Genomic DNA, 15,162 nt, shown 5'->3' with positions numbered 1-15,162 from the left:
AAAAACATCACAATTCTCATTCTGACAGCACCCATTCACCGGTGAACAAGTGATGTAATGCTACATTTCTGCAAATCTCAGCTACATCTGGGATGTCCTGAGGGTGAGAAAATTCAGCAAATTTTAATTTTGGGTGAACTATTCTTTTAAAATAAACAGAAGTGAACTGAATTAAACATAAAAGCATAATTTCATTCACAGCAAAGACAAAAGTATGTTAGTAATCTGTTTTAACACATTAGCATCTATATGATCCAAACGTATGATAATATATGGGCACATCTTAAAAACACTCTCTGTGCATTTCCCTATTAGACAATGCAGAAGATATTCTGATCATGATTGAGGATTTAATACATGAGAACAAAGATCTGGATGAGTACGAGCTCTCAATGGTACTGGATAAACTGGCCGATGTGATTAACGTTAGCGTGGTCACACCTCCGCTGGGAGAGGTCATTATCAACATCACCTCTGACATCTTGGAGTCTGACAGCAACCTGCTGCCTTTCACCAACAGGTGTGTGTATGTAAGACTCTGAGTGTTCATTTAATATAGTTGCTTGATTTTTATTAAACAATAGTAATAAAAATCAAACAAATATGGAAAATGATTTAGTTTGTGGTTAACAATGAAATATATTGTGCGTAAATATACATTAAATTATGTCTGGTGTTGGGTGAGAGGGTTTTACAGGTGGATTTTTATACCTTCCGTGTAAACAAAAAACCCTTCACTGTATTTGTGTAGTATTCTGAACATCACAGAGTCTGTTGGAGACCAGATGTTATGGTTCACTGGAGAGTCGGTCAGTTTAACAGCTTCTGCCTTAGCAATATCAGTGGTCAATATTGACCAAGGAAATTTTCACAACCTCACCTTTGGAGTCTCATCCACTAACAAAGGTTTAAACCCTGAGGTGAGCACACATGCACAGCACCTTCATGAAACTTGTGGAACTTAATTTTTATATAAGGTTTGGGGATAGTACAATTTTTTTTTTTTAAATTTAAATAAATGATACTTATTAGGCAAGGATGTATTCAATTGAATCGAAAAGTGAAGACCTTTAAATTGTTACAAAAAATTATATTCCAAAAAAATGCTGTTCTTTTGAACTTTCTATTCAAAGAATCCTGAAAAAATGTATCACGGTTTCCAAAGAAAATATTGAGCAGCACAGCTGTTTTCAGCATTTATAATGGTTAGAATTGTGTCTTGAGCAGCAAATCAGTGAATTAAAATGATTTCTGAAGGATCATGTGACACTGAAGACTGGAGTAACGATGCTGAAAATTCATTTAAATATAAATTACATTCAAATATGAATTAAAATATTTATAATATAAAATCATTTTTATAGTATTTTACTGTATTTTTGATCCAATAAATGCAGCCTCGGTGACAACCCCGAACTTTTTAAACATTCTGCATGTGTTATAATAATATTATGTAATGTAATATAATATACAATTTATTATTTATGTAATAATTATAAATTAAGCATAATCAAGAATTGACCATTGAATGTTTCAGAGAAACTGAGCTTATTTGGCCAATAAGTTTGAATTTCTGTTTTACATTGTAATATAATGTAATGAAGCATATAAATCATCACACAATGATCAAACGTTATGCTTTTCTTCTATAGATTTATATCAACCGAGAGCCTTTTGATGGTACAGTGGCCTTCATTTCTCTGCCCTCTGAAATACAAGAGAGATTCCCCATCATAAACAACACCAGCCCCCGTGTTCAGTTTCAGTTTTACGGAGTTCCGACTCTCTTTCAAACAAAGGTGACTTCATCTTACTTCGTCAGTGGCAGATGTTCATTTTAACAGGGTCTCACTGTTAGATTATTTTGACAAACTACATTTGTGAATTTGTCTCAGAATGACCCAGATGGGAAAAGACTGAACACTTACGTGGTGTCTGCAAGTGTGACCAATGCCACAGGACGCATTGAAAACCTAAAAGAATACGTTGCAGTCACTCTGCACCATCTAACAACTAAGAAAGTAAGTAAGTAGTACTTAGGAATGTCCAGGAATAAAAAAAAAACACTGGCAGAAATTATTTCTAAATTTGTCTTTACCTTTGACAGAAAGACCAGAATGTCCAGTGTGTCTACTGGGATTTCAATAAGAATGGCAAGTTATTATTCTAATATTATTATTATCTAATATTATAATATTATTCATTATTATTATTATTATTCTCACATTAGGTGCTATATTTCATGAGTGGGTGGGTTTGTGCATGTTCTATTTTAGATGGATATGGCGGATGGAATCAAAAGGGGTGCTGGACATATAATAGCAGCAATGATTACACAACCTGTCTGTGTGACCACATGACCCACTTTGGAGTGCTGCTGGTACAACATGATTCTGTGTTTGATACTCAGTTACAATTACTTATATGTGCATTGAATATTTTAGTCTCAATAATGTCTATTAAGCCAAGTTGTTGTTTTTTTTGTTTTTTTAAGGATGTGTCCAGAACACCCATTGATGAGAAGAATGAGCGAATCCTCACTCTTATTACATACATGGGTTGTGGTGTGTCTTCATGCTTTCTTGGGATCACAGTGCTAACATACACCCTTTTAGAGTAAGATGTAATTTATAATTTGTTTATATATGGCAATGCAGCATTCTCGCATTACCCCCATATAGGGTAGAACGGGGTGAGTTGAGCCAGTTTTTACTTATGGTGTGTTTAAAGTGAGCACACGACAGTAATGCGTCCAACTTAAATTTGTATTTAAATTTCAGGATGTGGTGCATCCTTGGGAATAATCATTTTAATCTAAATACTTGTTATAAAATATGGCTTTGAAAAAAAAAAAGTGGTCTCTTGGCTCAACTTGCCCCCAGTGCAGTGTAAATTGAGAATAGGCAGAGGGCAAGTTGAGCCACAAAAAGTTAAGCTGTGCCATTGATTATGCTGAAGTAAAACTGAACATTTTCACCTCATGCTATATCAAAGGAAGATAAATTCAATAAAAATGACTTCTTCAAATCTATATGTGAGCCTAGTGGTGGACTGACCATCCATCAAGGGTTTTTCTTTACCTGTGGCTCAAAACGCTGGGTTATGCTCCAGCTCCCCACAACCCTAATAAGGACAAAGAGGTTTGGATAATGGAATTATACTTCTAAAACTTTTATTTAAAGATACAGTTCACAACTCTGAAGGCATTTTTTAAATTATTTAAAAATTTCAGCACAAAATAAAATTCAAAAAATAAAAACTGACTGCAATTGACCTTACAGAACTGGGCTTAATAGAACTTAACATCCCACTTATAGATGTTGCAGGGAAATACAATTCCATAAAAAACTTCAATGGCCAATTTTCATAAACAAGGCCTATTTAACATTTTCAGAACAAAATCAAGTTCATAACAAAAACAAAAATGTTTAAAATTAATGAAGTATAATGTAGAATTACAGTAAAATAATACTTTATAATCATAAGAAGGGGTGAGCCACTGGCTCAACTTACCCCAGGACTTTTGGCTCAAATTACCCCACTACTACCATTTTAACAAACTTGTATCATCCATAGGTTTAGAGCTAACATCATGCTAACAGTATAGCCTCAAATATTAACCTCCTAAAGCACAAACTCGTGTGATATTTTTTCAATGTAATTGTTCAGACACAGAAGCATGAGTCCTTCATACAAAAATCACTTTGAACAGCAAAAAACTGTTGTTGTTTTTTACTTAAATGTAGTTACCAATTATTCCATGGACATTCCATCACAGGGCGAGTAAAATGGATAACTTGTTGTCACATCACCAATTTTGTTTTAAAGTTGCCTAGAAAAAAGGGGTGGCTCAACTTCCCCACAGGCTCAAATCACCTCGCTCTCCCCAATGCCATCATTTTCATATCTATTCTAAATGTTTTACAAGAAAATTTACATTTTATATGTCATTTCTCATGTTACATTGCTTTGCTATCAACTTTGGATGCATTGCATCTTAATACAGGAAGTTAAGAAGAGACTACCCATCCAAAATTCTGTTGAATCTGTCTCTTGCATTACTGGGACTGAACCTGGTGTTCCTGCTGAACTCCTGGATTTCTTCTTTGGGCATCCATGGCCTGTGCATTGCTGTAGCAGTGACTTTACACTATTTCTTATTGACTTCCTTCACCTGGATGGGCTTGGGGGCTGTGAATATGTACTTTGCTTTGGTTAAAGTTTTCAATGTGTATGTGCCCTCATACATCTTGAAATTCTGCCTGCTTGGCTGGGGTGAGACATTTAAGCTCATTTAAACATTTAGAGACAGATTTATGTTTTCAATTCGTTCATTTATCTCTGCTTAACATCCATTATGTCTTTGTACAGGGATTCCTCTTATTATATGTGGCTTGGTGGTGGCTATAAAGAGAGATGCATATGGCATGAACACCATGAGTGATTCTCAAATGACACTGGATGATTCGGAAATGTTGTTAGTGAAGTTGGATGATTGATTTTTCATGAAAATCGTGACAGAACAACATTACAAATAAGAAATAACTTTACATTATCATCATGTCGAATGAAAGTAAATTATTTCATATCTTTTTCAGCTGCTGGGTGCAAAATGATGTGGTTTTCTACATGTCAGTAGTGAGCTACATAGCCTTCATACTACTGTGCAATGGCTCCATCTTCTTAGTGGTTCTGATCCAGATCCGAAACATGCAAGTCAATCAACCGGCAGGCACCCGAAGTGGGATCTTGAAAGATCTGCGTGCTGTGGTGAGCCTTACCTTTTTATTGGGTCTCACCTGGTCTGTGGCTTTTCTCGCCTGGGGTCCTGTCAAAGTGTCCCTCCTCTACCTGTTCTCCATACTGAATAGCCTTCAAGGTGAGAAAGAGCACATACAATTCATTTAGATTCAGTTTTAGGATCTAGTCCATTAATATGTTGTGATTTGTTCCAGGATTCTTTATTTTTGTGTTCCATTGTCTCATGAAGGAAAATGTATGCAAGCAATGGAGAATACATTTATGTTGCGGTGCTTTCAAGCTGCAGGAATACTCTGGTAAAGCACAAATTCCTTTCTTGTAACTGTAACAATCTTGGAAAACACAAACACTAACTTCCTGATTGTTTTCAGAATGGAGCCAAACTGCAACTGTGGTTCCCAAACACAAACCCAAGCCACCAAATACGTTTCCTTTCATGGCATCTGTGAGATCCATCAAGTCTAATTCAACTCAGAGCTCAACGGTTTCCTCAGAGTCCAGCCAACGTCAAATGACTATCACAAGACCCGACCTGGGTAAGACATTACCAATATAATATATTGTTAATACTATAGTGTTCAAATATTTTACGTTTTCTTGTCTTAACTTTTCCTGTGATAGGATTTGTATATGAAAACAGTTTGGTAATACCAAGAGCCAGAGCAGGATTGACGGTTCTTCCCTACCATACATCTCCTGCCACAGCAAGTGGGCTCGAGTTTCCTTCAAGGCCATGGAAGAATGGATTTGACATAGATATCTATCCCACATAAATGTGACTGTTTTTGTTTGTTGCTCTGTACTGAAGTGCATGTTTTTCTGGTAACTTTCCATTTTAAAATGACATTTGGCTCTTAAAAAATTAGTGAATAAACATGTAGAAAACCGAATCCTCAGATTATATTATATCCTAACATTGTTTCATGAAACAATCAAGAAAAATTATGTTGAGGCTTAAACAAAAATGATGTAAATCTGGCTTGATTAGGAGTCACTGTACTAATGCACCTATTCCTGTGTCAACATGTACATCAAATATTTAAATGATGTAATGTATTATTTGTTTGAGGAGATGTGCCATTTTTGTGAAATAATCAACACATTTCCTTAATAAATCTTTTAAGGTCTAAATAAACCTAAAGAGTGAATTTGAGTGAAAAACATAAGCTGCGTCCCAAATGACGCACTATACACTATGCACTCATACACTATGTACCTATGCACTATGTACTCAACCATGTAGTGTATGAATTATATAAGGCAGGGCTGTCCAAACTCGGTCCTGGAGGGCCGGTGTCCTGCAGAGTTTAGCTCCAACCCTCATTAAACACACCTGAACCAGCTAATCAAGCTCTTACTAGGCATAGGAACTTCCAGTCAGGTGTGCTGAGGCAAGTTGGAGCTAAACTCTGCAGGACACCGGCCCTCCAGGACTGAGTTTGGACAGCCCTGATATAAAGTTATTTTGTCATTCATAAACGGAGTCACTTCGCTACGTAATTAATTTTCAGTGTGAACGCACTACTCGCACTATTATATACTAAAAACGTCCTAGAATAGTGCATAAGTGCGATTTGGGACTTGTTAGTACTGCAAGAGGAACTACACATGTGCGGCCGACAGTTGCATCCCGGAAGACGCATAGCTGCGGACTTGCACGTTCTTCGGAAGTGCAAGACTTGTACGTTTTGGAGGCTCAGCACTGGAAAGGTGGGATGTTTTTTTCCTATATTCTTTATTTAAAAATGTTAAAGCATTGTATTATAAGCAGATCCTTATTGTTCACCTCATATATTAAATCTAGATGCAGTGGCTCTAAAAAAAGCGGATAAGCAGCTGTGTGTTTACCCGTCCCATCATCATAAGCGGATTGATGTGGCTCAGTTCACATCAGTCTGTCTCATTGTCAAAACTATCAAGACATGTTTTGGCTGAAAACTTTGAGAACTCATAACAGGACCCAAATGAAGCGGCAATTCTTACTGCACGCCCAAAATTCATTTCTTTCCAGTGTGGTCTATCGGTTTCTTATTGTTTTTAGCCTGGCTATCACACTTAGCCTATCTAACGTTACATTGGTTGCCATTATAATCACCTTGTAACTAAATTTTCACTAAAATGTAATGGCAACGAATGTAGATGGGCCATATATACACAATATCGATCGTGCAATATATCGTTGTCCTTCGACATTTAAATTAATAAAACGAGGCGCTCTAAATAGACTTCCCTGCTCCCATCTCGCTACTTAATGGCTCCTCGAGGTGACGCTCAACACATGAATGAGGGAAACGTGAACATAAGTTAACTAGCCTAAGAAAAAGAGGTTTTTAACGGGATGGCGGACAGCAGTGTGAGTAAAATAATAGATGCCCCAGCCACGTTTAAGTCCAAAGTCTGAACCCACCTCGACTTTTACACCATTGATGGGACAAACAAAATTGACAAAGAGTATGCGATGTACAAGAACTACATTATTTGCATTATATTGTAGGATTGTCTAGCAATATATATGTTATAGCAGAATTGCTGTATCATGATATTGTTGGTATCGTGAGCCATGTATTGTATCGTATTTTGAGGTGCCCTGTGATTCCCTCCCATATATATATATATATATACACACACACATATGTATGTATGTTTTTATATATATAGTTTCTTTCGTGTCTGCAGAGCTCATGATTCACAAATATCTCTGTCTTATCTTGGTTTCTGTAGATGAGCGGTGATTCAGATAGTAATAAAGTGTTCCATGAGCAGCTCCGTTTGCAGCAGCTGTATGAACAGAGGCGAGAGGGTGGAGAGGATCCAAACACATACGTCGACCCAGAAGACGGCACTGTGTACGACTGGGACCATGAAAAGAGAGCATGGTTTCCAAAGGTCTCCGGTTACCAAAGAGAATACTACTTTTACTCAATTAGTCTGTTTTCATAACCCAGTAAGAGCTCATTCGCAGTAAGTTCTGTATTAAAGTTCACTTATTTGTTTCTTTATAGGTAAATGATGATTTCATCGCAGCATATCAAGCAAACTATGGATTCAATGAGGATGGGGCCCCTGATCCAACTGCTGCGGTCCCTTTCTCCGAATCCCTCCCTGCCAAACCGGAGGAGCCCAAGAAACCTGAAGAACCCAAGAAGCAGGAGGAGAGCTCAAACCAGGGAACAGCTAAGGAGGGAGCTCAGAAAGGAGAGAAAAGGAAAGCAGATCCAGGTTAGAAGTTATTCATTACCAATTTTATTTTATGTATTTATTTATTTTTTACCAAGTATTCTAATTATATTAACAAACACATGTGATGTGTTTTACAGGATGGTTTGAAGTTGAAAAGGACAAAAACACCAATGTTTATGTGACGGGTAAATAATTTCCACATTTTTAGATTGCCATTTGTTTTTATTTATGTGCTATTTGTTTTTAATTTTGATATGAATTTGATTTCATGTTGTAAATACTGGTATGATATGACCAGGTTTGTTTTTTAAATCAATTGGCTGTCAATCCAAAATTTAGTTCACGAAATGTGTTTTAGTGAATGTGTCTTTCTGCTAGGTCTTCCTCCAGATATTACTCCTGATGAGTTTGTGGAGATCATGTCCAAATGTGGAATTATCATGCGTGACCCTATCACAGAAGAGTATAAAATTAAGCTTTACAAGGACAAGGACGGGAACCAAAAAGGAGATGGACTTTGCTGCTACCTAAAGGTTGGTCATTGTAATGCTATGATCAGGTATATTTATCTCTTGTGCTGTGCTGAAAATTTTGAATGAAATTGATAGATCGTATGCTTCATTGATCTGTACTTATGCAACTTAGCTTGAGTAAAAGAGCATTATATGTGGATATTTTTGCCAGGGTTTACTCAAACTAAAGTGCATAAGCTCAGAAGTCTACCATCGGTCGGCTCCAAAAAGAAATGTAAAACCCATGACAACTGAAAGAAAACAAGTTGACAGCATAACAAGAAATTTACAAGGCTGGTTATTTTTGACCGGGAACACCAATGTAACACAGTGAAAAAGTGCCCCAAAAATTATCAGAATTTTTTTTTTTTGAGAAGTTGTTATACCCCGTGTGAGCAAAGTCAGTTAGTTTTAGTCCAATTTGATAACATTAACTAGCATTTTCAGGAAAAAGATAACCCTCGCTGGGTCTCTAAATGACCAAAACACAACATGAAAGTTATGTTCTAAATATGTAAAATAAAAACACTTACATGGTTTACATTCAATGTTATTTTACTATTATTTATATACTATTATACTATTTATTAATTCTTTTGAATTAGATTTTTATATTTTCATTTTAAATTTAGTTCAGTTTTAAGTAATTTTATGTACTTTTGTTGTTTATCTGTTTTTTTATAATTCTATTTAGCTTTATTTTTTGTATTTTTAGTTATAGTAATTTAGTACTTAAAATTACAACCATTTTAGCTATTTGCAACTTAAAAAAAAATATTCAGCTGTATTTTAAATGAACATTTTTAACCTCTTAAACATTGTTTACATGCTTGTTTATGTCATTTGTAGACAAATGTTTTCATTATTTTATAATTCCTTGCAGAAAGAGTCTGTAGCTCTTGCCGAGCGGCTTTTGGATGAGTCAGAGATTCGGGGCTACCGGCTACACGTGGAGGGAGCGCGATTCGAACTCAAAGGACAATATGACGCCAACAAGAAGAAGAAAAAGAACAAAGAATACCGCAAAAAGCTTCAGCAGCAACAAAAGTAAGAACCTGTTCAAACTGACTTGCAGCTCTATATAGTTGATTCCGGCGCATGGTGCAATAATGCTTTGCCTAATCACCATATTTTCTGTGTTGCTGTAGATATGACTGACATTTTTGTAATTTATGATTAACAGGCAGCTGGACTGGAGGCCGGAGAAGGCTGGGGAAACTCGCAAAAGGCATGAAAAAGTCATCATCATCCAAAACATGTTTCATCCCAGTGACTTTGAGGCAAGAATTAATCACAAATCACACTGACACACCCACAAATGCACTGGAACATACTACAGAATAGAATAACTTTTTGTTGGCAACACTTTACATTGAATGCCGTCTGCATGAAAAAGTACCTCCTGACAAGGCTTTTGTCAAATATCTTTTGCTGCAGCTGAAACCAGACCTACAGAACTTCTTTTCACAGCTCAGAATAACTTCAGCCTTAAACTGGTATTCAAGATGTATGAAGTTTATTACAGTAATGCTCTTGATTAGTAACAGTTTAGAGCTACGGCATTGTTTAGTTTCTCTGTGACAGCGATGAACATCTCACAGCAGGTCTGTCTGCATTCCTGAAGTAGGTGCAACCTAAAGGGTCAGATGGTTGTAGGAATGCAGGCGTGGATCTGCAATTCAAGCAACGTCATGATTTCTGTGACTATTAATTGTGTTTAATGAATGAGACTTGATACTTAAATTGAACTAAAACTATGTATATGACGCAACTATAAGTAATATAGTTCTCAATTATAAATAATAATTTAATTCTGAGAAACTACATACACACTATCGTTCAAAAGTTTAGTAAGATTACTATTAATATTAATATTTTAACTTATCAACTAAATTCAATTAAACTCAATTCGGCAATTAAATGTTGTTTCTATTCATCAAAGAATTTATGAAAAAATGTATTATGGTTTCCACAAAAATATTAAGCAGCACAACTGTTTTCAACATTGATAATAATAAGAAATGTTTCTTGAGCAGCAAATCAGCATATTAGAATGATTTCCTAAAGGATAATGTGGCACTAAAGACCTGTGTAATGATGCTTAAAATTGTAATAATAATAATATTTCACAATATTACTGTTTTTATTGTATTTACGGTATCTTTGGTGAGCATAAGAGACTAATAACTTTTAAAAGCCTTACCAGCCCCAAATTTTAAACAGTAATGTACACTGCCAATTAAATGTTTGGACACACTTACTCACCCTTTGATTATTTGTGATGTTAAAGTATTAGCAAATGGAAGTATCAAAATTAACCACCAATATTAAACTAACCAATTCCATATTATATTACAGCTTCTTCAAAGTTGCTAGATTTCAGCTCTGCACATTCTGGACATTCAAAAATATGTCCAACCTCATACGTTTTAAGATTTTTTTTTTTATATATATATAAAAAAATTTTTAGTACCTGTTAGGCACAATTTATATTTATCAACAAAGTTCATTTAAATGTTTAACCTTGAGCCTTTAGATCAAAGTTTTTTTAAATGAGGAATATAAATTAAAGGGGTCATATGATGTTGCTAAAAAGAACATTATTTTGTGTATTTGGTGTAATGACCTTTTTATGGGTTTAAGGTTAAAAAAACACGTTATTTTCCACATACTGTTCATTATTGTTTCTCCTCTATGCCCTGCCTTTCTGAAACGTGTCGATTTTTACAAAGCTCAACGTTCTAAAAAAGCGCGGTGTGCTGTGATTGGTCAGATATTTAGTGCGTTGTGATTGGCCGAATACCTCAAGCGTGTGACGGAAATGTTATGGCCCTTACCATATTGTGATGATACCCTGTCAGGCCGGAGCGATGATTCAGAAATAATAAACCCCATTATAAACGAGGCATTCGTTGCATCCAGTGGGGACATAATTATGGATTATAATGACTTTTACTGTCTTTTTATGCGTTGCGTTGCATCGCGCCGCGTAAACATAAAACCATGTCTGCATTTGTGATCAGAGAAATTACAAACAACAAGCCCTACTCTACACTGCCTAAAAAACTATTTTTATTGCCTTAAATATATAAAATATAAAAACTCTTTAAATATAAAAAACGTACTTGCAGTCTGTGAGTCAGAACAGCCGGCATTGTAGTGTAATCTACCAGGATCAGGAAACAGTCCTCCATAAAATGTGCTGCACACATCTGAATATTTGGGTTGAAGTGTTCTGGAACAGTGTTGTAAATACAACTTAACCACTGATTTGTAGTCGTGTCCATTTTTGGAAGGCCAAACAAAGTAGTTTCGCTTTCACAACGAAACACAGCATCACACACTTGAGTGAGCGGCAGCCTAGAGTGAGCAGAGGCCGGGGGATAAAGTGAGGAACGGCCGGCGGGCTAGAGTGAGCAGAGGCGGTGGATTCGACGAAGCAGCGTCCGGAGGGCTTGCGGCAACCACATGTGACGACCCCGTCCTCTTTTGGAAGGCCAAACAAAGTAGTTTCGCTTTCACAACGAATCACACAGTGCCTTCACGACATGGCGGCGGCGGCAGCAACAATACTACAGCGAGAATAAAAGTTACGCCTTCGTTCTTTGCATGAACATTTGGGCGGCGTTATGCAAATCTTCTCACATCGTGACGTAGACATGTGAGGACGTGTTAGAACGAGCTGTTTTAGGTAGGCATGGCTGACTCTTAACTTTTATAAAGAATATCTCTTTGGATTTGAGACTTTAGTCTTTGCAACTTTACAGATCTTCTTTATGCACCAAGAGCTTGTAACACTCCAAAGAGAAAGGAAAAATTTAAATCGCATCATATGACCTCTTTAAGTCAAATGTGTCCAAACTTTTGACTGATAATCTGTTGAAGAGCTGTGCCCTATGTCTCATGCAGGAGGATCCTTTGGTTCTGAATGAGTACAGAGATGATCTACGCACAGAATGTGAGAAATTCGGGCAAGTGAAGAAGGTCGTAATTTTTGATGTAAGTCCTCTTTTACTCCTGTCCACAATTATTATAATACAACATATTTGCATTTAAAGTCAGCAACCATTCAAATGTCTCTATTTCTGCCATTTCTAACACTATACTCTTTGCTTTTTCCATGGAAATCAGAGGCACCCTGATGGAGTGGCATCTGTGGCTTTTAAGGAACCCGAAGAGGCGGACACGTGTCAGATAGCTCTGAATGGACGCTGGTTTGGTGGGAGGAAACTGTCAGCACAGCTGTGGGATGGTGTAACTGACTACCAGGTAAAATACTTGGTCTATTTAAAGCCATCATGAATTGCTGTTTGCAACCCATTTTACTTCCTCAATCTGATATTTTCTGAATGAAACAGGATGTTTGAAGATCAAAAAAGTAGAGAGGGACTTTAGTTTATTCATCAGGAATTTGCTAAATCATGTAATGCGTGTTACATACATACAAAACCGAATGCGCGTTTGCATGACCTTAATGATGTCATCAGAAAAGGAAAGTTATTACATTGTGTAAAGAGAAATTTTTCCCTTTGGAATCACCTGCACAATTAGGCCAGAGATGTATATTACGTAAGTTAATAGGGTCAATTTCAGGGTCATTAACAAAAACTAAAACCATTGAAGAAAAAGCATTTTTGAATGAAAAAAGTGCCAGCCAGTTGCCAAGGCAACATTTCTCATTTTGATTTAGTTTAACTTTGCTAAAATTGCTAAAACTAAAGCTGAAATATAAATGTAAATCTATAGAGACATACAGTAGGTATAGAAAATAATAATTCCCCTTTAAAATCACATTTTGTGGCTTTGCACCCTGAAATGAAGACAGTTTTTGTTTTATCCAGCTGTATTTACTCAGTGCAATTTATAACTCCAAGTGAAAGATATAACACCAACCTGTCAGAAAAAAATCAATAAAAAAACCGAATCACTGGAAAAAGGATCACCCCCATTCTAAAAATGCAACCCTCTGCATTGCGAGTAAATCTTCACTCTGGGTGAATAAATGTCTATCGTTAGCCATTGGCTAATAAATTCTTAGATTTTACTCGCCAGTGTGTGTGTTAGAGGCTAATTACAAGCTTAGCATAGAACAATCTGACTGAGTGAGAGCGTCACTCTCTGTCAAGCGATCTGTACTATTTCAATTCAGCTCAATGAATGCGCAGCTTACCTGTATTTGACGCAACGTAAACTAATGTGAAGGCGCACGACTCGACGCCACTTTGCTGATAGCGCTAGAGGAAGAGCGAGAGTCTTGCGTACCACGCTGAATCGACGACATGTAAACGATATTCTTTGTTGTGTTTTCCTGTCAAAAGTTCATTTAGAATTATTCAGCTTTTAAGAACAAGCAGAAGATATGCTGGTTGTGTGTGTGTAAAATAGTAGTCTGGCGAGTAAACTAAAACATTTACTTGCAAATGGCAATTATATCGCCACTGTGTGCGTAGAGGGTTGAAATGACTTGTAAACTCAATTCAGGACGTCGCTCCAAACTGGATGAATGAGCCAGGAGGAAACTTGTCAGAGATACGACCAAGAGGCCTACAGCAACTCTGAAGCAGTTGCAGGAATTTATGACAAAGAGTGGTCATTGTGTGCATGTGACGACAGCTATTAAAAATACTCCACAAATGTGGCTTGTATGGGAGGGTTGCAAGAAAAAAGCCACTCCTCAAGAAAGGCCACATGCAGTCACGACTGAGCTTTGCCAAAACACACCTTGAAGATTCTGAGGCAGATGAGACAAAGATTTCACCATCAAATTTAACTGAACTTGAGCAGTTCTGCAAAGAAGAGTGGGCAAATATTGCAAAGTCTAGACAAAGTTAGTAGAGACAGAGACGTATCCCAACAGACTAAAGGCTGTAATTAAAGCAAAAGGTGGTTCAACAAAATACTGGCACAAGGGGGTGATCATTTTTCCAACTCAGTGATTGTGGTTTTTTATTTTTTCCTGACATGTTGGTGTTATATCTTTCACTTGTATATTGCGTAAATACAGCTGGATAAAACAAAAACTGTGTCCATCTTCATTTCAGGCTGCAAAGCAACAAAATGTGATTATTTTAAAGGGGAGTAATTATTTTCTATACCCACTATATAGTGACAAACACAACAAAAGAAACTAAAATCATTGATCATTTCTGTCTCTTCTGCTTGTTTTTCTTTGTCTCACATTTTGGTTCTGGTCACCCAGGTTGAGGAAACCTCACGAGAACGAGAAGAGAGACTGAAAACCTGGTCCTCTTTCCTGAGTGATGAGAGTGCATCTGCCAAAGCTATAGCAGACTCCTCAAAAGCAGTTGAACAACAAAATTCCAGCACACAAGAAACAGCAGAACAGACTCGACAGGAGGAACATACAAACGAAAGCACTGCAAAACCGCAAGAGGGGAAAGATGAGAAGGAGCACGACGAGGTAGAGGAAGGAGGAGTAGCGTCGACCGATAGCAGTTTAGCAGGAAGTGATGAGGATGCGTAGGACTTGTTTAATGTCTCTTGCTAAAACATCTTCATACTAATATACAATGTTTCCTTTTAATTGTTTATTCCCATGACATGTCTGTGCGTTTCACCATATCAAAATAAGGACAATAATGGAAATTTGACAAAATAGTAATTTGTGTGATTTTATGCTAATGTGTGTCTTTGTCTGAATCAATTTGAACATCTGTTAATAGTTTTATAGTAAAAAACTTTTTGTGAC

General features: G+C 36.7%; 2 protein-coding genes across 2 annotated transcripts; both read left to right on the top strand.

Moving 5' to 3' along the window:
• Positions 1 to 930: 930 nt before the first annotated feature.
• Positions 931 to 5,534, top strand: LOC107555121 (adhesion G-protein coupled receptor G2-like). The gene is made up of 12 exons (XM_016237822.1): positions 931 to 954; positions 1,653 to 1,799; positions 1,896 to 2,021; positions 2,108 to 2,153; positions 2,277 to 2,380; positions 2,495 to 2,616; positions 4,007 to 4,275; positions 4,372 to 4,477; positions 4,599 to 4,879; positions 4,956 to 5,057; positions 5,133 to 5,297; positions 5,383 to 5,534. Exons 1-12 carry the CDS (start codon positions 931 to 933, stop codon positions 5,532 to 5,534), a joined length of 1,644 nt encoding a protein of 547 aa, XP_016093308.1.
• A 722-nt stretch (positions 5,535 to 6,256) lies between these two features.
• On the top strand, positions 6,257 to 15,161 carry LOC107555169 (HIV Tat-specific factor 1-like). The gene is made up of 10 exons (XM_016237869.1): positions 6,257 to 6,471; positions 7,483 to 7,647; positions 7,764 to 7,980; positions 8,079 to 8,126; positions 8,320 to 8,474; positions 9,337 to 9,500; positions 9,637 to 9,733; positions 12,363 to 12,452; positions 12,585 to 12,722; positions 14,653 to 15,161. The coding sequence occupies exons 1-10, from the start codon at positions 6,370 to 6,372 to the stop codon at positions 14,935 to 14,937; spliced, it is 1,461 nt and encodes a 486-aa protein (XP_016093355.1). The 5' UTR covers positions 6,257 to 6,369; the 3' UTR covers positions 14,938 to 15,161.
• The last annotated feature ends 1 nt before the right edge of the window (position 15,162 follows it).

Source organism: Sinocyclocheilus grahami, unplaced genomic scaffold (assembly GCF_001515645.1).
Source record: "Sinocyclocheilus grahami isolate Dianchi unplaced genomic scaffold, SAMN03320097.WGS_v1.1 scaffold526.1, whole genome shotgun sequence".
NCBI lineage: Eukaryota > Metazoa > Chordata > Actinopteri > Cypriniformes > Cyprinidae > Sinocyclocheilus > Sinocyclocheilus grahami.
Note: the sequence above shows the minus strand (reverse complement) of the source record. Positions and strands in the feature narration are given on the sequence as shown.